A 20,827-nucleotide genomic window follows, 5' to 3' on the forward strand; every position below is an offset into this window, starting at 1 on the left:
CCTGAGCGGCCCTTTTCTCCCCATTCTGGGGCCACATCCAGAAATCCAAATCAGAAGGTGGAAACTGGTACCCTCTTCAGAGTTGGCGGGAGCGGGGTACGGGAAAGACGACGCCATGCGTGCGGAGGTGACACTTTGCCCCTTAGGACTTACAGGCACCCGCTTGTCTCTCCAGTCTAAAATCTGGGTTAATGAGGTAGATAGACGTGGACATGAACGTGGCTCCCGCTCAAACCCAGAAATGGATGGTGTAAGTTGCCAACCGGCTGGCTTTCCCTTACTGGGTGTGAGGGTAGCAGACCTCCAGCAGGGGCCGAGGAAGGCACAGGCTGGTGCAGCAGCAGCAATGTCTGAAGGCCGGGCTAGTCCCAGGATAGCCTTTGGGAGGATGCCAGCCGTTGCACACTGCCCGCCGTTGCTGCAGGGCCATTTTAATCACGATAATGATCTCCCTCCAGCAGGTGAGTTACCGTGAAACACTCCCCTAGGCTCAAACCACTGCGGCACTAGAAGCATGGAGAAGCTTAACCATCTCTGCCCCTGCCCATTCATTCTGGACACCCACCAGAACAGAGGGGTGGAAGCCGGGAGGGAGAGGGAAGGTGACCCTGCAGCCGAGGTTGGGGCCGGCTGAAGGCCTTCAAGAAGAAAGGACAAGGAGGAAGCGTAGAAATGTGAGGTGGGTAGAAATGTGAGGAGGGTAGGGGTCCTGGGGTCAGTTCCCACTCGGAGCGACCACATTCTATCACCGTACAAAGTGCTCCGTGGTTCGTCGGCACGCTCACAATTGCTGCTGGTTGAGTCATTGCGGCGGCCACTGTGCCCCTGCCTTTCCTTGAAGGTGGTCCTCTTCACTGACCCTCTCGATTTTACCAAGTATGGTGTTTTTCCTGGCACAGTAAATATTTATTGTTTATCATAGGCTGATCTTGGAGTACGTCTCCGGCCAGGCGGGGATGAGTTAGTGTTCCTGTTTGTGCTGAGATCTAAAGCCAAAGAGCTAAAGAAATCATTCTGAGTTAAAAAAACAAAAACAAAAAATGACTTGGAGACAATCTTTCCTTGCCACCAATTCCGAGGGGGGAGGCTTCACAGCTCAGGATATGGTGACAAGAGCTGAGAGGGTCAGAGGTGGAGGCAGGCACTGGGAAGATCACACTGGGTGTGTGTGTGTGTGTATGTGTGTTGGGGGGGAGGGTATGTGACAAATTGAAAACACAAAGGTCATTTTGGAAGTCCGGGGGCAGTGGTCCTGGGAAACTTGAAGACAGGAGATTCAAGAAAGGCCAGGGACCCCAGCTTATCTTGATGGGTTAGGGTCTGGAGAATGGAGGCAGCAGAGTCAAGAGGCTGGGAGGCAAGGGGAGAACTGGAAGCGGGCTGAACCCAGGTGAAGTCCACGGATATGGCGGGCAGCGTGTCAGAAGTTGGGCTTGTGCTTCTTGAGCTCCACCATGAGGTGGTGAATGTTGATGAGCTCCGCCCGGGCGGGAAGGGCACGCAGCTGTGGCTGGGACAGGACGCGGTGGAAGCGATGATAGAGCTGGATCAGCTGGGTCAGTGCTCCCTGTTCAGAGAAGGTTTCGAATGCATCAGACGGTGGTGTAGGGCGAGGGAGGGCGGTTTAGATGCACACAGAACTTGGGCCAGCACTGGTAGGTGACGATCAAGGGTGGGGGCTGAACTCAGGGGAAAGGCGGGGACAAAAACCAGTGTTGGGGGTAGGATAGAAATGGTGACGGGCAGTTATAAGTTACCTGGATGACGGGGGTAGGATAGAAATGGTGACTGGCAGTTATAAGTTACCTGGATGATGGTGGTGCCATTTCTGAAGTTGGTAAAACTCCGCATTACGTCCTGACTTAAAGACTCCACTGATGTTTTCCACGAACTACCAAAGCCCCGGATCAACTGAGTTACTCTGGCTGATGACAGAAAGAAGGTGTTAGAGAGAAAGCAGGCAGGGCAACCTTCCACCCCGGTAAGTACTTCCTAATACACACAGCCATCCAGCCCTTTCTGACTGACCCCTTCCAACTTGTTCTTCTCGGGCCCTGTACATCCTGTCCTAGTCTTACGCGGCTGCCCAAGGCACTACCACACCGTCCTCATACCTTCTTCCCCTCGAAGCCGCTCAGCCTGCCCACGTTCAATCAGAGCCTCAGCTTCCTTCACAAACGCCACCAGGCCCCCAAAAGGGGGAGACAGCAACTCTTCAATGAACTCCTGGGGAGACACGTACATACACACAAAATCAGATGTCCCACTTCTGACACCAGGGCTCACCCAATGCACAGAAGTGCAGGCCCACTGCAGAACAGCCAACCTCTGAAAAGAACAACAGTTGAACACATCGCTGATCTTACACACTAAACCCACACTCACTGCCGCCGAGCCGATTCCGACTCAGAGCGACCCTGTACGGGAGTAGAGCTGACCCTGTGGGTGTCCGAGATTGTAACTCATTATGGGAGTAGAAAGCCTCATTTTTCTCGCGTGGGGCCCGCTGGTAGTTTTGAGCTGCTGGCTTTGTGGTGAGCAGCTCAAGCCGTCACCCACTACTGGCACCAGGGCTCCTGTTTTACACAAGGGGGAGGAAGTCTCCAAGGCTCTCCTGAAAAGGGGGGAAAGATACCAAGCAGGAAACTCAGCGGAAGCGAGGGGCAGAGAAACAAGGAAATGGAATCAAGCCTGGAGCGAGAGGGCTAGGCCGCACTGCGAAAAGACCAATGATTCTGATAATAACTCTGCTGTCTGTCCGCGGCTGTCTGTCTGACACCAGTCTGGAGCGGGGAGGCCGAGTCTCGGGTCTCTTGGAAAACCTCGAGAGGTGTCAGTGTGCACCTAGGTGAAAGCTTCTCGCTGTCGTGGAAATAGGAGGCTTCCTCTCCTCGGGAGGGGAAAAATCTCAGGCAATGAACTCAACTATCACCAGACACAAACACGCCAGCCACCGTGAAAATCAGCAGGATCAAAAAGCAATGGATTTAGACGGCCAGTAACTGCCAATATTATGACGGTCAGATACAGTTGCTTATTCTGTTGGAAATATCTTTTTTAAAAGACAAGGATGCAAAGGTAACCAATCAACAAGAATTATTAGCAGCAAACACGCTTGAGAAAAAGTGGGATTTTTCTTTAAGATATGAAAAAAAACATCACTGTTGAAATTTTTAAGAAGTCCACAGGCTCGGGAGCATTTCAGAAATACCTTAAGAATGATGGAGCGAACTGGAATTCCTAACTGATGGGATGACTCAGGATGCAGCACACATAAGGAGCTGGGAAAACTTGAGGTGTCTGGGGACAAAAAGTCCCAAGCCCAAACACGGAGTCGATTCCATGATCGCTAGTCGATTCTGACCTGTAGTGACCTAACCGGTTTCCTCACGGAGGACCGGTCTCCTCACGGAGGACAGCCTCTCGGTTTCCTTTCCTGGGAGGGCTGGTCCCTTAGTAGCCCTCGGAAATATACCAATTCGTTTGAGTGAGCTGGGTTCACGGAAGGTAACGGCATCACAAAGACAACCAAGAAGAGGTTATGTGCCTTCTGATACAAGCACAGCACACACCGACTCCAAATGCTGTTGGCATCTGATCAAACCTTCCCATCTGATGAGACAAGTAGTCGGTTAAGAGACATACGCAAGACGGAGGCACGGTTTTGCATCACCACAGAATGCAATCACAAGAACCAGGTTACACATCCTTCTAAGGGAAAATGACCCGATTTTTCCACAAATAAATGTCAAGGGCAAAGATGGAGATAGCCTGCAGATTGCCTACGGCCGGACTTGATAGGGATTCTGATTTAACTGTACAAGTAATTTATGAGATTATCTGAGGAGATCTGAGTACTCCATTGTTATTAAGTTGATACTTAGTTGTTCATTTTTAAAGAGCGTTACATCCGTCTTACGGCTCTGCTTTTAAAACAACTCCTGGTCCAGGGGAGGTGGTGATGGTAGAATTTAACTTCAAATAGTTGGAGCTGGAAGGAAACAATATAGGTTCCGGAGCAATCACATTGTGAGTTGCTCTTAGTTGCAGTTCTGTGTGACCAGTGGCTGAGGGTTCACGAAGCTGAAAGGGCCGTTTTTGTAGGTGCCGCCCAGCCCATTTCCACTCACGGGGAGCCCAGGTGACAGGCAGGGCACCGGCTTTTCTCCTGCAGAACTGCCAGGCCAGCTCGAACCACTAACCTTGCAGTCAGTGACCAAGCACTTACTGGACTGTAAGTTATTGGGGCTCCTTTGGTGAATTAAAAAAAACAACATTCTTTTGATAGCCGGGCACCATCAGCTTTCTTCGCCACATTTGCTTATGCACCCGTTTGTCCTCGGCGATCATATCATGGAGGTGTGCAGCCAATCATATGATTTTTGTTCTCTGTGCCTGATAACTGATCTCTTTGACACCTCATGATCGCACAGGCTGGTGTGCTTCTTCCATGTGGGCTTTGTTGCTTCTGAGCTAGATAGTGTCTGGGGTCTTAAAGGCTTGAAGGTGAACAGCGGCCATCTAGCTCAGAAGCAACAAAGCCCACATGGAAGAAGCACACCAGCCTGTGTGACCATGAGGTGTCAAAGAGATCAGGTATAAGGCATCATCAAAAAAAAAAAAATTCCTTACCATAGTGAATGAAGGGGGAAGTGCAGAGTGGAGACCCAAAGCCCATTTGTTGACCACTGGAGACCCCCTCACAGAGGGGTCTAGGGGAGAAAATGAGTCAGTCAGGGTGCGATGTAGCACCTATGAAGAACACAGCTTTCCCCCAGATCCTGGATGCTTCCTCCCCTCAACTACCATGATCCGAATTCTAGCTTGCAGGGCTGGATAGGGCAGAGGTTGTACACTGGTGCATATGGGAGCTGGAGGCAAAGGGAATCCAGGGTGGATGATGCCTTCAGGACCAGGGGTGTGAGGGGCGATGTTGGGAGAGTGGAGGGTGAGTGGGTTGGAAAGAGGGAACTGATTACAAGGATCCACATGTGACCTCCTCCCTGGGGGACGGACAACAGAAAAGGGGGTGAAGGGAGATGCTGGATAGGGCAAGATATGACAAAATAATAATTTATAGATTATCAAGGACTCATGAGGGAGGGTAGAGCGGGGAGGGAGGGGAAAAAGGACCTGATACAAAGGGCTTAAGTGGAGAGCAAATGCTTTGAGAATGATTAGGGCAAAGCATGTACAGATGTGCTTTATACAATTGATGTATGTATATGTATGGATTGTGATAAGAGCTGTATGAGCCCCTAATTTAAAAAGAAAGAAAAAACCCCCAAAACATTCTTTTTCCTTTTCTAATGCCGCTAGATGCTATCATGCTGGCTCCATCCACACTGCCCCGGGCACAGCGGGACGGGGTACAGCCTGCTCCTACACCACCCGCACAGTTGTTGTCTGCACCCCGGTGGTAGTCACTGACCCTGTGAACACTTAAATCACCTGGGTGCCTCACATCGGTGGCACGAACTCCAGTTCTACTGGGTAGCACTGGTCTAGCCTTGGGTAAACTTCCTTTACGCTTTCCACACAGCAGAAGTATGCATGAGAACATTGTGACAACAGGAGTGGCCAGAGGGTCCCAGCGCCCAGGGCTTCAGTGAGCCAGCTCTCCCACACAATACAATCCGCAGCCAAACTCAAGGAGGACAGGGAGCACTGACCACAGCTGGCTCCTCACCTCTGGCCAATCCTGTGACACGTCAGCGGCTCGCTGCAGGATCCACTGGTTAGGCGTGTCTTTGTGGGGTTACAGGATCTAGACTATTGAAGCGCTGATTCTCTTTGGGTCACCTAACTGTCCAGGGGGAGTATATCCAGTTCCTTTATCGTCAAATCGCATGTTTGTTTTACGAAAAATGAAAGCACAGCACGGGAAAGTCTACCCTACCAACTGGTCAGATTCCCGAAGACGAGAACGCAAAAGCGATGCTTAGAGAGATGCCAATTATGAAACGTCCAGACACAATGGAAAACAAAACTCTAGAAGACCCAGGAAACCACAGCTACCAAGTGATGATATAAAGAGACATTCACATCCGGACGCAATGTGGCAAAACTGCCGGGCGCCCCGAACCAGAAGCCAGAGAAGGCGCTGTGCCCGCAAAGGGACACTTGTCAATGTTCCTGGCTTAAATGTCTAAATGGTGGAAGTGCTGAGCCAGCCTTGACAAGGAAGCACAAAGCATCTATTCACGAGAAAGTGGAAATGAAGACCTACGTACACAAACAAAACCAAGAGTTCATGAACGACAGACTTTCCCCAAAGGAGAACAGTAAGTGACTGTGAAATTCTGTTTCCTGCTTGGGAAAAGTGCTACACAAACTGTTGTGATATTGAACACAGCTTACAAGCACAGGGCTATGGGGAAAGACTCGAGTGTAAGAGTGGTTTTCTCGATTCAAAAAAGGTAAACTGTCAATTGATGACAAACCTCACTCTGGACGTCCACCGACTTCCCAAGTGGACGGAAATTTCAACGAATTCATGCACTGACAACAGACGTTGATGAGATGGGGGCCTTATCTAGACTGTCTTGGAGCTCAGTTCCGCGAATTATAACAGGAGATTTGGGAATGAGAAGGTCCCGACTGGCCAGACAAAGAGCATCGCGTGGAGACATGCTGTGCTTTGAAAGGCGAGCTCGGAAGTGACCCAGACGTTTTCCCAAGGTCACTACTGGAGGCGAGGCACGGTGCTATGCTTACCACCTCGAACGCACACATCAGTCAAGCCGGTGGGAGATGGCACCGTCACCTCCCCAGCACTGGTCCAGAGGCTGGCGAGCAGCTACATGGCCCTCGGCTCAGGACTCAGGCTTGGCTGTGAATGACCTCCCCTCGGGCGGCCGAGGGGCTCTGATGATGTCCACGTATCATTTTTTTTTACGCCATCTTCATACCACCCCTGGTAACCACTGATAAACTCCGGTCCCACGAGAAAGCTTTCATAAAGGCTCTCAACATCTGTGTGTGCCGAAGGACACACACCAACATGCTCAGAAAGCCGTGCTCCCAGTGGGGAAAAAAAAAACCAACTTGAAGCAATCCAACTTCCCACTCGCAGAAGAATATGGATGGTCGCAAAGTATAATAGAAGACAGCAATGAAAGAGAAGACATGGACAGATGTACAACAGGGCAGTATCGCCCATGAGAAAAACGCCCCTCTAGTTTAACCAGTAAAAAATGTCGCTTTGCCTTGTATGCGCTTTTAAGAACTACCTGTACTGGAGGGAGCTGACAAAGAAGCCACGTGAAAGATTAGATCAGCGTTTAGAAGGCGTCCCCACCCCAGCCAGTGCTGGGGCTTCGGGGCTCGGCTCAAGGAGAGTCCCTCTGGGACACGGGGTACAGTGAACGGGGTGACCCTGTGCCTGGGCATGCCTACACAGTAGGGGATGCGGGGCCCCTCTAGGGTTTCCCGTACGGGCTCCAATAAATGTCTTACCTTTTGCTTAAAAAAGAAAAGAAAAACCCCAACAGAACTTAGGCGGCAGTGAGCTGCTGTTCACGGGGGTGAGCCGCTTAGAAAAGGAGGGTGAGACCATTGGTATCTCATGCATGTCTCTGAGTGCTCCCGTAGGAACTGGGGACACGGGTCCGGCCGCGAGGCTTCTCAAGGCCAACAGAATTTGAATCTGGGCTCTGAGGTCTATTAGCTGCCGCCCACGCCTACCTTGGCCCCGCCCTCCTACCTGTGTCCGAGCATTGAGGAGCTGCTGGAAGCTTTCCACTTCCTTGCTGTCATCCGAGGCCCGCTCCTGAGGGGAGACAAGGGAAAGCGTGGGCTCGCAGGAAAGCAGGCCTTCGCTCAGGGATCCTCGTCATTTCCCATGGACTGGACTTAGCCAAAGCAGCCCCGGGGCACGCTGAGCTGCTAACTAAAGGCAGTGTAGCGGTTTGAAGCCACCAGCCGCTCTGTCGGTGGGAGCTGAGGCTGTCCGCCCTGCAAGGGCTTCCAGCCTCAGACCCCACAGGTGCGGTTCTAGCCTGTTCTAAGAGTCAGCTGATGGCAGTGGGTTTCGGACTCAGCCAGACACGCACGGTGCTAGACCCTGGGGATCAACTACTGAACAAGGCAGGCGTCCCCTCTGTCCTCGCAGAGACCACGTGCTCTGGGCCGGGACACAGGGAGGGGCCTGTTACCATCAGCACGCCCAGCATCATGTCATAGTTGTTGATCAGAAACACAAGCTGCTCCTTCCTGGAGGAGAACTCGGCTGCCACTCGGAGGACAAAATTCTCCACTTCCACCTGAGGAGGCCAAGAAGAGGGGACATGAGGAGGCCCTCCCAGCGCTGCCTAGGGCAGCTCAGGAGAACAGAGGGCTGCTGCAGGAGGCCCCGCTGCCCTGTCCCACCTGCAGCTGTGCCAGCAGCTGCATGGTCCGCTCATTGGGAATGGTCTGGTTGATGCTGACAAGGGCAGAGGAGAACTCGGCATATCGGCGTGTGATCTGGGTGAAAGAAGGGAGAAAAAAAAATCATACCACTTCTCCTGTTCCAAAGCATGCAATCGCCAAACCCCCCCGAAGCCAGCCAAGCAGGCTCCCGTTGACTCTGCCTCTGCTACTTTCTAAGAGGTCCCAACCCATCCTGAGCCTGGCCCACTCCAAGGCTGCCCCTCCCGGCATGGCTAAGTATCCAGCCAGGCCCACGACCCAACCGAGGCGAGCTTGAAGGCCAGCCCTCCAGGAGCCCCCCGGGGCCGGGTCCTCCCTCACATAGTGGGGCCGGGTATCCAGTCCCCCCAGGCGCTGAGGGTCAGTGCTTCGGACACTCTGGACATTCATCTCCAGGATCAGCTCAAACCGAGGCCACAGCAAGGCAAGCGCCTGTTCCCAGTACCTGTGGGCTTAAAGCGATGGGAGGTCAGCTGACAAGGAAGGGTGGGGGGAGGTAAAACATGGCAGGGGCGGGGGAGGGGATCTGGAGGGGGTGGGTGAGAGGTGACTCAGAGAGCAGCAGTCCAGCTGTTCAGGGCAGACGAACAGCACAGGGGACCCTGATGTCGGATGGATGAGCAGAAGCCCTGAGGGCCATGGCAGTTGTATAAAGCTGGAATCCAGTGACCTGTCCAGGGCGGGAACGTCCCTCTTGGCCACAATGTTGCGGAACCGGAGGACAATATGGATACAGAGGAAAACAGCAATGGCGTCGTAGCAGTCAGCTAGGTAGGACTCCAGGTGCTTCTGTGGTTCGAGCACAGGGAATTGCGAGATGGCTGTTAGTTTGCCACCCCAGTGGCTGGGGACACACACATGGGTTTGGATTTTAAGGAGCCCGGGGGGGGGGGGGGGGGGGAAGGGCTCTTACCAGGGTCATGCTGAGCGTCCGGCCCATCACCGCATGGAAGAGGTCGTGCGCAGCCGGGCCGGACACGGCAAAGAATTCACAGATGAAAAGATACTCGCGGCAGGAATTGTCTAGGAGGGCGTAGTGCTGGCTGCGGAAGAGGGCCTCAAAGGGATACTAGGACGGCAAAGGTAGAGAGGAGAGGCAGGGGGGATGGAGCCCAACGGTCATCCCCAGGTGGTGGCTAGCAACCCAGCACACCTGCGGACTAGGAGGCCAAGACCCTTCTCATTGCTCTCCTGCCCACCAGACCCAAGTCCTTACTGCGGACAGGATCCGGTATGGGCCCTGAAGAGGTGGGAGAATAAGGGACATAAGTTGCCCTCCCCATTGGCATCTTGCCTCAACACCTGCCCCAAGCCCCTCAGCTTATCTCTCCCCTCTCAAGTCCCCTCCCCTCTCCGACCACAGCACACAGGCGGTCTAGGGGACTGACTGACACACAGGAGGGGAAGTTCTACCCTGCCCCCCGACCTTCTCTCCTGCCCCCCCTGTCCAGTGTCCCCTCTGTGGATGCAGCCTGTGCCTCTTCATACCCTCTGCTCGCCTCGCTGGGCTGTGTGTGGCACCAGGATGGGGGCCTCTAGTTCGGTGGGGGAGATGACAGAGCCACGGGTCCCCAGAGTGAAGATGGTGTTCCTGCTGCGAAGTGATGGCTTCGAGAAGAATCGTGGGAGGGGCACAGTCAGGGAAAACCATGAGACCGCAGCTGGGCCCCAACACTTGATGCTTCCGGGGCCCCACCAGTCAGGCCCGGCCTTAGATGCTCCTTAGCACCCCATCCTCTTACCCAGCCCCAGGACTTGGCACCTGGGAATGGCCTTCAGGGTACACCTACATCCTCTGAGATCAAAGGCCAAAACTGGGTGCTAAAATCCTCTGTGCAGTTTTCTGGGGGAGGGAAGCCCCCCCCACCCGAGATTCTCACAGGTCCTACACCCAAAGGTAGGAGGCAGTGGGACCCAGCAGGCTGCCCACTCTCAAGGGCCCAGCGTGAGGGCTCTCCAGTGCTAGGATATCTTTCTTTGCCGTATCTTCCACGCCCATCAGGTCATCTTTTTCCGCCACCTCCTCATACTAGACGCAACAGGAAAGAGAGCTGGTGGCCGCCTCTTCCCACAGAGCCAGGAAGAATTCGCCCTCCACATGGCTCTTCCCAGCCCGTGTGCCCAGGGATGTCCTCCTTGGCCTCACCTGCACCTTCATGAGCCGGCCCAGGTAAGAGCGGTAGTAGGACAGGTAGATCTTGCTCAGGGTTTCCACGTACTCATCCCTGATCTCCTTGGCCGTGGCTCGCTCATTGCCCAGCAGGAACTGATAGAAGAACCTGGAGGGCCAGAGACGAGTCAGGCCGCCTGCCCAGAAACCCTGTGCCCTCGCGGGGGTGCTCAAAAGCCCAGCAGCCACCCTGTGCCCTTCTTCCAGGTGGTACGTGACCTGTACTTCAGCAGGGCCGTCTGGGGTATCTGGTAATTGGTCATTGGTTTTCGGAAGGAGTAAATCTTCTGGAGAATGAATTCCCGGATCTTCGTCACAGCCTAGATCCGGGGGAACCAAGCACGCCATGAAGCGGCAAGACTCTCCCTGTTCGGGAGCAGCGGGGGAGAGTGAGAGGGGCTGAGCCGAGGAGGAGAACTGGAGGGCCACTCTTTAGTGTCTCAGAAGACTCTCAGGGGAGCCCAGAGGAAACCGAAATGATCTCCACTAATTGACGTTAAGGTGAAACTTCGGTGAGCTCTGCCAGGGGAATCCAGATGCACGTGGTAGGGAGAGTGGCCCCAGCAGTCTCTGGGGTACCCACCCCCGTGCCCCACCTTGACCCGGAGCCGGTCGAGAACCCCTCGGACGTCTGCGCAGGCTGCTGTGCCCCTGGCCTCCTGCTCTCTGACCGCGGCTGCCTTGGCATCGAGCTCCTGCAGCTGCTCCATGAACCTGGGCTCCGTCACTGGGGCCTCCAGAATTGCCCTGGTTGGGGTGGGGGAGAGTGGGGAAGGTTAGGTGGGCGCCCCAGCCATCCTAGGTTACATGCCAACCAGCCTCTGTCTCCTGCGCCTTCTGCACTCTATCATGCGGTCAGACTCTATGCATAAAGTTTCCTGGATTCGCCATGTAAGCCTCGGACACCCTCACTGCACACTGACCCTGGACAATTCCGAAGCTGTGTTGCCCCCCCTGAAAGCTTGTATCACAGTAGGAAAAGACTGTCAACTTCTGTCAACCTATCAACTACCAACTTAACAACCTACCAACTTCTGACAGGTTCTGAAGGAGCAGGACCCAGACCACCCACATGGTAAGCCATCTGACAGAGACACTGTGATCCTTTCAACTGGTGACTCACGTGACCAGGGCAGAGGGCACCACCAGACCATCAACAAGCTCCCCAAGTTTCCCTCGAACTGCCTGGCGGTTTCGAAGACGAATGTTCATGGCTCCTGACTGTTCCTGCAGTGTCCGAATCTCAGAACTGATGGAGCTGAGGTCGCTCTGGAAAGCTCCCAACATCTGCTCCATGCGCTGGGAGGGGGGTGGGGGGTTGGAGAGGGAAGAGCATATGATGCTGGAGCACCATAGGGTTGGTCAGGGACAAGTGGGCCCTTTCCCTTTCTTGATAAAGTGGGCCCGAGTAGACAGTCCTCCAAGGCCCAAGCACATTCATCTCTAGGACCAGCTGCATGTCCAGGCCACAGCAAGGCAGGCGCCTATTGTCAGTGCCTGTGCCCAGTGAAAGCTGGGGATGGGGGCGTGAGGAGGGAAGAAGCATTCCAAGCTGACCATTCAGGAAGTGTCAACCCACCCACCGACTTCTTAATGACCGGGACCCAGAAGGCCCATGTGGTAAATTGTCTGAAGTAGACATTGTGACCTTTCTAACTGGTGACTCACTGCCTGTCAGTAATGACAATGAAAAAATGCAGCTTAGGTCATCCTGAAAATGACTCTACCCAGTCCCCACCTAAGGCCAAGGCCAATGAATTAAAAAAACGACACCCAAATCCTTGGTCTGATCGGTGCAGGTTATTATGGGTCACAGGTCTTGGCTACTAACCTCAAGGACAGCATCACAGGCTGTGATCTGGTTGTGCAGAGACGCTATGTTCTCACTCTCTTGGATATCTGACCCCCCAAAGTCAAGAGGCCTTATGGTGAAGATGGAGCGCCTCGGACCCACAGGACCTCTTTGACTTCTCCCTGAGGCAACCCCTAGAAATCTTAGCAGGGCTGTCTGCACCCCCCCCCCCACGCAATCCCTGTGTCAGAACACCACTCTCGCCCTCTGCTGAAGGATACAATCCCGAATGGATTTCTGCTCAATCTGCTGCAGCTCCAGTTCAACCTGCTTCGAGTAGTGGCGGAGGTCCACCCCCTAGAACATGAAGGCGATGGGTCAGGAGAAAGCACAGCGAGGGACCAATGGAACAGAATCAGCCAAGGGCTAGTGGGTGACACCCCAGAGTGCTGTAATGTAAACAAGAGATAGATTTCTTCCCTTTTTGGGCGGTGGGGTGGTGGTGCCAGGGTTTAGATGAGGGAGCAGATTAGCAAAGTGGAAAGCCTCACCGTTTTCAGAGCTTCCTTTACTAACTCATCCTCCAGATTGGCCTGAATGTGAACTGAAAACAGAAAGTTAATGTAAGGGGGGGGGCACTTTCACAGTTTCCTCTCCACACCCCAAATCCCAGTCTCCATCCCTCGGCCTTAGATGACAGGTACTCTGACTTCGAGCTCGGCCAACACTCACCATCCACTTCATCCAGGATGAACTCGTCAGAAGTGATGTCCAACTCCCCCAGCTGCAGTGGCTCGGTGAGCCCAGGACCACTCCCCTGAAAGAGGAAAGATTAAGAAGGGACGGGTACGAGGAGGCGAGGTGTGGAAGAATGAATGGATACTCCCAATCCTCAAGCGGGAGAGGGGCGCTTAAACTGGGAAGTAACAGGTGCGGAGTCAAACCGTTTCTAAAGCTTCACACTGCACCTAGCTTATTACTTCAAGGTGCATGGGCAGGAAATGGGACCAAGGGGGGAAGCCACCCATGAAGAGGGTGGAGGATTTAAGCCCCCGGGTTCTCTAGAGATGTCAGTCAACTAATGATAAAACATCCACTGTGTTTATCTGTGGGCCAGGTGCCATTTTACAAACATGAATTCACGCAATTCCCACAACACCCTATACGGTACAGTTTATTCTTTTCATCTCGATGGAATGACCTAGTTCGCTTGTTCCAGGGCACAGAGCGTGCGGATGGCGGAGCTGGAATTCCACCCCGGGCGGCGGGCTCCAGAGGCCCGTATTCTTCACCTTGACTCTCTGCTTCCCTATTCTGCCCCCGCCTCTGAAGGGCGGTTGAAAGTATGGCCCTGGGACGCTGGTCTTCTCTGAGACTGAGGTGGGATCCCCGGGAGGTGATGTGTGTGGGGAGCCAGGCGGGGAGGGTCCGCGCGTCTACCCTTGCGTGCCTACACCCAGCCGGGTGTCTGTGGCACGGGGAGGCCCGGACGGCGCTCTAGCGAGGAAAACCGTTCCACGCTCTCACCAGGGGACCCTCCTCCTCGTCCATCTCCGAGGCCCCGGTCCGCAACGCCAGCTCCCGGGCAGCTGCCGCCATGGTCGCAGCAGCGGCCATGACGCTCAGCCGCACTTCCGGCAGCTGTCAGTCCCGGCCAGTCCGTTCCCAAAGGGCCTCGCACAACGCAAAACCGTTCCCGGGGAATTGGGTCAACGCGGGTCACTCCGGCCTTCTTTCAACTCGACCCGCTTCGCCCCGGCGCGTAGGAGGGCGAGGTGGGTGCTCAGGCACCGGCTCGCCCCGGAACCTTCGCGGCGGTCCGTCACACACTCGGCGGGAAGCAAAGAGGAGGTCGCACCGGAAGTGGTGGCAGTCGAGTCCGTTTGCGGTAGGGTAGTTTCAGGAAGTGCTTCGCCCAGTTCGTCCCGCCTCTTCCGCCAGGGACCTATATAAACAGAACACGTCACTTCCGCTCCCTTTTCCACCGGAGGCCTACACGCCGCCGCCATGGTAAGCCTGGAATCCGGGTCGGGATCCGGCGGCATCCGAACCGGGGCAGGGAAAGTGTGCTTTCCGAAGGCCAAGAATGCCTTGTCCTGGGGCCTGCTGCTTGCTGTGTGGAGCCTTGGATTGCGCCCTGAGAAAGGATGACCAAGGACTTGGAATGCCGGGGAACGGGACCCGAGGAAGGGTCACTGCCCGGACGCGTCCGAGCACTGAAGGCTTAGGGGTGTATGGCGACCCTCGGCCTTCTATATGCAGAGGATACTTTTGGGAACCGCCAGGGGCCCTACCCCTCTTTCCAGAAGCCTCATTTTCCCCGGGCTCGAACGTTTTCCCGTTCCTGTTGTCTGCAGTACTGAGGAGTTTGCCGTGATATGAAAACGTGACACGGGGGTCGCGGCTCCCCGAGTGACGAAGTAGCGGTTCTGTGTGAAGTTGTTTGGGGGCCGTACGGTCTGACGGTCGTTCGCGGTGTCTGACCTCTCCCCTCATCTCTTTCCATCAGTCTCTCGTGATCCCCGAGAAGTTCCAGCACATCTTGCGAGTCCTCAACACCAACATCGATGGGCGGCGGAAAATAGCCTTTGCCATCACGGCCATTAAGGTGAAGTAGAGACTGTTCACAGCACTTGGGTGGTTGGGTCCTAAGCGACAGACGAGGCAGTGCTGAGGCACGAGTCTCATGCGGGCCGCGGGCTTAATGGGTGAGGCAAGAGAAGTTACAGGTGTGACTGGCTTCCTGAGCACAAAAGGTAAGTCGTGAAAGCCAGAGTGGTTTAAGTTGTCAAGCCAAACTAGCTCACGGTGCGGGGAGCTGGTACGGTTCCTTCCCGGCTTTGCCAAATGGAAAAGCCATTCTCTGTTGCCTCTCGCCTAGCATGTACATGCTAACGACCCTGCCTGTAAAGCTTACATGCCCCGAAAGCTGCTGCTCATCATGGGGAGTAGCTTTGCTAACACATGCCAAGCGAGAAGGAGAAACAGCCCCATGGAGCAGGTTGTTGCCAGGACTGTAACTCGGTTGCCGCACGTGGAAGTAGGTGTTTGTCTAATGTAGCTGGAGAGCCAACAGGTTTCGCCTGCGGCTTGTTGGCAAGTGTTGGATCAGCAAATGCAAGCGTGGACATCACTTTGACCCAGTCTTCCAGATGGGGGCATTCTGTCCTTTGTAAATTACGAGGGGAAATAACTGCTTGTGTTTGTTGTCCTATGTAACTCTGCGGGAACCAGGGACAAGCTGGTCGGCTCCCAATAATCCATCACTTGTGCATTGTTGTGCATCCGATGTCCTGAAGGAGGTGCTGGGCATACAAAAACATCTGGTGACCCGGGCTGAGTCCCTGGCTGGTCCTGACAACAGGTCTTTGTACATGATAGTACAAAACCGAGCTAGCTGCTGAGAGTTCCTACTCACGGTGATTATGTAGAACTCCCTCTGGCTGTAGGTTTTAGAGACTGAGTGGAATGCCTCTCATCCCCCACAAAGTAGCTGGCGGTGTTGAATTACTGACCTCAGTGATTAGTGGCCCGGTCCATCACGCACTCACTGCCCGAGCATTCTGTTACTGAAAGGGTGTCGGTCTTAGGGGCTAATTTTTCCACTAACATTGAAGCCATCTTTAACTCTTTTACTCTACTGCAGAGGAAGCTAGCAGTTGATTCTTTGACTTTCTCTGGAAAGGGGGAGGCACTGGGAAACTCTGCACCTTAGCTGCCACAGAGGGTTGTAAGTATGAAGGAAGAGCACTGGGGTCCCTCTCTGCCTCTAGAGATTGGTGGAAATGGGTCTTGTTAATTTGGTGGGAATGGTGTGGAGAGCTAGGAAAGACAGCTGCCTGTTGGTAAAAAATGTTGAGCTTCTTAGGGGGGCCTTTGTTATGGGCAATGTTGAGGCACTGGGGTAATAGAAATGAACACAAGTGTAAAGGCGAAGCAGGAACAGGGAGGAAGACAACATGGCAGGACAAGGGAGAGCAGAAACAGCTTTATGGGGGGGGGCTCCCATCCGGATCTCACCTAGGCCAACAGGTCAGGAAGTCAGCAGCTAGGGGTGAGGGTTTTTAAAGGGTGGTGAGGAATGTAGGGCAATTAGCAGATGGGGTCTGGAATTGCTGGCTGCTTTCTTTGAACCAGGAACACCTGGTTTCACTGGTTATCTTATCTGGCGCCCCTGCTGCTGACCTTTGGGATGTGCAGGGCCCAGACCTGCTTCAGCTCGTCCAAACGGGGGCTGCTTAGTTCAGACCCAACCTTAACACCTGTGGTGGTTCTGCGGTAGAGCTCTCAGATTAAATCTGAACATGACACTGAAAGCCCAGTTAACCAAGGGGGTGCAAGAATGTGGTGCTCAGGACTGGCCAGGCAGCATTTCAGTCCCATGTGTATAGGGGTCACACGAGCCAGCGAACAGCAATGCAGGTCCTGGGGTCTGCGTTGATCCACATCCTGCTGGGTTGCTAACGCTAAAATGTTCAGTGACACCACAGTGTTTGAGAAGGCCCGGCAATCTGCTTCAGAAGTTACACCCTGTGGAGCTTGCACATGCATGCATGGTCGCTGTGAGTCTTAGTTGACCACTGGAACTGAGATACACCAAAAGATGCTTAGATGCTGTGATCTTTTCCAAGGCCAGTCTTCTAACTGCTATGTAGGAGATGGTTGTAATGGGAAACTTGAGGGTTAGCGTTCACACAAGCCTTGTTCATAAGGAGCTCTTATCCCACTGAAGTGCTAGATGGCCGCCACCTTTAACTGGTTTTGGGCACACTAGTAGTTCTGCCCTAGAGTAGAAATGGGCCCTCTGCAGATTATGGACTTTGTTGGCCATGTATTTTCTCACCCGAATCATTGAAAAGCCACCCGCTGTTTCCAGGTACGTAGTGTAAGTGCAGTTGCACTGGTTGGTTGCTATCAACTCATGATACAGGCCCTCGGACAGGAGGCATTGGAGAATACTGCTCTGCTGGGGCGGAGAAAAGGCGTGAAAGCACTCAGTGTAGCTTCAAAAGCTGTCTGTCTGTCTATGGGGAAATGGTAAGCATGTCCCAGTACCATGTGTACTTGAGCTTAGAGCTCATTGACTTGTGGCCAAGAGCTAGTGAGGCCATTGCTGTTCATTTCTGGTCGGGGGTTTCCAAGGTTGTCAATGTTTACAGAAGCAAGTTTGTGGATTCAAAACTGACCTGCTAGACCATCGTGGGCTCCGACAAGTTCTGATCTCAAAACCAATCACTGGAGTCTGGTACCTTGCCCAAAGGACTGACCCTTACAGACCTTCAGCAGTCAGATCATCTGACCTCCCACCGGAGGGCGTCTGATAAGGGCTCTGGAATTTTGTGGGTATTCTGAGAGGGAAAAAGTTCAAGGATTTATTCTCTACCCTAGGTTCTATGGTAATTGTCTAGCTGAATTGAGGGAAGGGCACTTGTGAATTGTAAAGTAACTTTCAAAAATATTGCAGACCCTTCCTGTATGTGCCCCCCCCTTTCTTTGAGTAATAGAGCTAAAAAATGGTAGTAGATCTAATTCTTCCCAAACCTACCCTCTCAGGGTGTGGGGCGAAGATACGCCCATGTGGTGTTGAGGAAAGCAGACATCGACCTCACCAAGAGAGCAGGAGAGCTCACAGAAGATGAGGTGAGGGCAGGGAGAAGGGGCTGTGGGCGGGGCGCACCTGCGAGGGGCTTCTGGATCTGACCCTGGTCCTGCCTGCCAGGTGGAGCGCGTGATCACCATCATGCAGAACCCACGGCAGTACAAGATTCCAGACTGGTTCCTGAACCGACAGAAAGACGTGAAGGATGGTAAATACAGCCAGGTGAGTATTGTGGACTGGAGATGTGGGGGCGGGTCCTCCGGTAGGTGACCACGGGTGAGGACAGGCCCTTGTCCCAAATCCAGGTCCTGGCCAACGGTCTGGACAACAAGCTCCGCGAGGACCTGGAGCGGCTGAAAAAGATCCGCGCCCACAGAGGGCTGCGCCACTTCTGGGGGTAAGTGGGGGGCGGGGGGCTGCTGACAGCCCTGCCTGAGTCTCTGTGTGTAACCAGTTCTCTCTCACCTACAGCCTTGTAACCAGTTCTCTCTCTCACCTGCAGCCTTCGAGTTCGAGGCCAGCACACCAAGACCACTGGTCGCCGTGGCCGAACTGTTGGTGTGTCCAAGAAGAAATAAGGACTATCAACATTGACTGTTAATAAATAGTTTATACACAATTCTGTCTGGGGTTCTCTTCATTTGCCAATGCCGAGAGGGAGGGAGCGTGGGCGGCTGGGGCATCACTTCAACCCTTCCGCTCACTCTTGAGAGAGAATGTCACCCCCTCCCGGGCTTCTAGAGTAGAAAACAACCTGCACCCAGCCTGCTGGTTTGCACCCTGGAGTTAGAAAACGCCAGGCCACGTGCCCCTTCCCAGCTAAAGGCTAGAGTCCATAACGCCGCCACCTAAATAGTGCCTTGGGATGGGTGGACATATTAGGCCCCTCCCTATCTCGGCACCCAGGTGTTGGGTGTGCCATCCAAGTAGGAACACCCCAGCCTTGCGGGGAGCCCGGTCGGTTGTGAGCACCTCTGGGAGGGAGCTGGCGGGGTGGGCGCGAGGCTTTCCCCCCTCCCGCTTGGCCGGGTTGGAGGTTGCCTTTACAGGGGGGGGAGGGGGGCGCACCGTAGGAGGCAGGGTGGCCCATGAGCCTCGGTTTGATAAGTGGGTATGTGGGTACGCCGGCCGAGTCGCCGCTTTCGATGAACCGGAAGGGCTGGGTGCTGCGCCAGGAAACACATGGCCGGGTGCCCTTGGGAGGGGTGAGCTGCCGGCTGTCGGCCTGGTTCCAGCCTGGATACCCCGCGCCCGGCCGGAGCAATGCGCAGGTAGCCGGCCGGGCCCCGCCCCGCCCCGCCCTCGCCGGGAACCGACCTGTAACGCCCCCCTCTCCCCGCCAGGTGCCGGCCGCCGCCACGCCATGTCCCTCCGCGGCCTCCGCCGCCTCCTGCTGGCCGCCGTGCTGCTCGTGGTTGCCTGGACCCTCCTGGGGCCCTCGGGGCTCGGCGAGGAGCTGCTGAGCCTCTCGCTCGCCACGCTGCTGCTTCCCGCCCCGGCCTCCCCGGGGCCGCCGCTGGCCCTGCCCCGCCTCCTCATCCCCAACGCCGGCTTCTGCCGCGGGCCCGGCGCGCCCCCCTTCCTGCTCATCCTCGTGTGCACGGCGCCCGACAACCTGCACCAGCGGAACGTCATCCGGGCCTCGTGGGGCCGGCTGCGTGAGGCCAGGGGCCGGAGGGTGCGGACCCTCTTCCTGCTGGGCGAGCGCGTGCTAGGCGGCCCCGGCCCCGGCCTGGCCGAGGAGGCGGCGGCCCACGGGGACGTCTTGCAGGCGGCTTTCCACGACTCCTACCGCAACCTCACGCTCAAAACCCTCAGCGGGCTGAACTGGGCCAGCACGCACTGCCCCATGGCCCGCTATGTCCTCAAGACCGACGACGACGTCTACGTCAACGTCCCCGAGCTGGTCTCCGAGCTGGTGCAGCGAGGAGGCCCCTGGGAGCAAGGGGAGAGGAGCCCAGAACCCCCGAGCTCAGCGACCGTTGGAGATAACGAGCAGGAACAAGGGGGCCAGGATTTGGGGAGCGAACCCGTGCCCCTGCTGTACCTGGGCCGCGTGCACTGGCGGGTGTACCCCTCTAGGCTGCCGGGGAGCCGGCACCAAGTGTCAGAAGAGCAGTGGCCTGAGGCCTGGGGCCCCTTCCCACCTTATGCCTCTGGCACCGGCTACGTCCTCTCTGCCTCTGCGGTGCAGCTCATCCTCAAGGTGGCTAGTCGGGCACCCCTCCTGCCACTGGAGGATGTCTTTGTGGGGGTGAGTGCCAGCTGGGGAGGCCTCACCCCAACCCACTGTGTCAAGGTCGCTGGTGCCACCCACTACCCTCTGGATCGGTGTTGCTACGGGAAATTCCTGCTCACGTCCCACAAGCTGGACCCCTGGAAGATGCAGGAGGTCTGGAAGCTGGTGGACAGCGCTGATGGGGAAAGGACTGAACCCTTCTGCTCCTGGCTCGAGGGTGTCCTGGGTGTCCTGCGGTGTCGATTCATTGCCTGGCTGGACTCTTGAGTGGCTGGGCCCACTGGAGGAGCTGAGGGTCAGGCACGCTGGGACCTTTGTGTCCCGCACCTGAGACAGCCCTAGCCGCGGGCAGCAGGTCCATCTCAGTCTGACACTGCAGACCAAGAAGGAATAGGTGGAACTCAGGGGCCTAGCCTGCTAGCCCCCAAAGACGGCCATCGTGGGCAGCGAGGACTCAGGAAGGACATGAGGCCCTCAATAAACTTTCTCTCTCTGCCTCGTGAGTGCAGTGTTTTCTTCACATTCCCAGACAGGGAAGGAGCTCTCCCAGGGACTGGGGGAAGGAGCACTGCCTGTCTGAGAAGGCCCCAAGGTCACGGCCGGCGCACCATACGC

The 20,827-nt window shown here is 55.2% G+C and overlaps 3 protein-coding genes across 3 annotated transcripts; 2 read left to right on the forward strand and 1 right to left on the reverse strand.

The window, feature by feature from the left end:
- Positions 1–1,041: 1,041 nt before the first annotated feature.
- VPS52 (VPS52 subunit of GARP complex) lies at positions 1,042–14,233 on the reverse strand. Its single transcript, XM_075555452.1, has 20 exons — positions 13,902–14,233; positions 13,107–13,191; positions 12,926–12,978; positions 12,656–12,731; positions 12,414–12,481; positions 11,706–11,881; positions 11,179–11,329; positions 10,802–10,902; positions 10,559–10,691; positions 10,384–10,441; positions 9,901–10,034; positions 9,326–9,481; positions 9,083–9,201; positions 8,734–8,857; positions 8,371–8,466; positions 8,157–8,264; positions 7,706–7,771; positions 2,115–2,226; positions 1,807–1,925; positions 1,042–1,567 (listed from the first exon to the last, which is right to left on the reverse strand). The coding sequence occupies exons 1-20, from the start codon at positions 13,989–13,991 to the stop codon at positions 1,421–1,423; spliced, it is 2,172 nt and encodes a 723-aa protein (XP_075411567.1). The 5' UTR covers positions 13,992–14,233; the 3' UTR covers positions 1,042–1,420.
- Positions 14,234–14,250: 17 nt separating this feature from the next.
- On the forward strand, positions 14,251–18,592 carry RPS18 (ribosomal protein S18). Its single transcript, XM_075555453.1, has 6 exons — positions 14,251–14,384; positions 14,884–14,982; positions 17,928–18,014; positions 18,094–18,195; positions 18,279–18,370; positions 18,476–18,592. Exons 1-6 carry the CDS (start codon positions 14,382–14,384, stop codon positions 18,549–18,551), a joined length of 459 nt encoding a protein of 152 aa, XP_075411568.1. The 5' UTR covers positions 14,251–14,381; the 3' UTR covers positions 18,552–18,592.
- Positions 18,593–19,139: 547 nt separating this feature from the next.
- On the forward strand, positions 19,140–20,721 carry B3GALT4 (beta-1,3-galactosyltransferase 4). Its single transcript, XM_075555455.1, has 2 exons — positions 19,140–19,244; positions 19,317–20,721. Exon 2 carries the CDS (start codon positions 19,337–19,339, stop codon positions 20,477–20,479), a length of 1,143 nt encoding a protein of 380 aa, XP_075411570.1. The 5' UTR covers positions 19,140–19,244; positions 19,317–19,336; the 3' UTR covers positions 20,480–20,721.
- Positions 20,722–20,827: the final 106 nt, after the last annotated feature.

Source organism: Tenrec ecaudatus, chromosome 7 (genome assembly GCF_050624435.1).
Source record: "Tenrec ecaudatus isolate mTenEca1 chromosome 7, mTenEca1.hap1, whole genome shotgun sequence".
Lineage (NCBI taxonomy): Eukaryota > Metazoa > Chordata > Mammalia > Afrosoricida > Tenrecidae > Tenrec > Tenrec ecaudatus.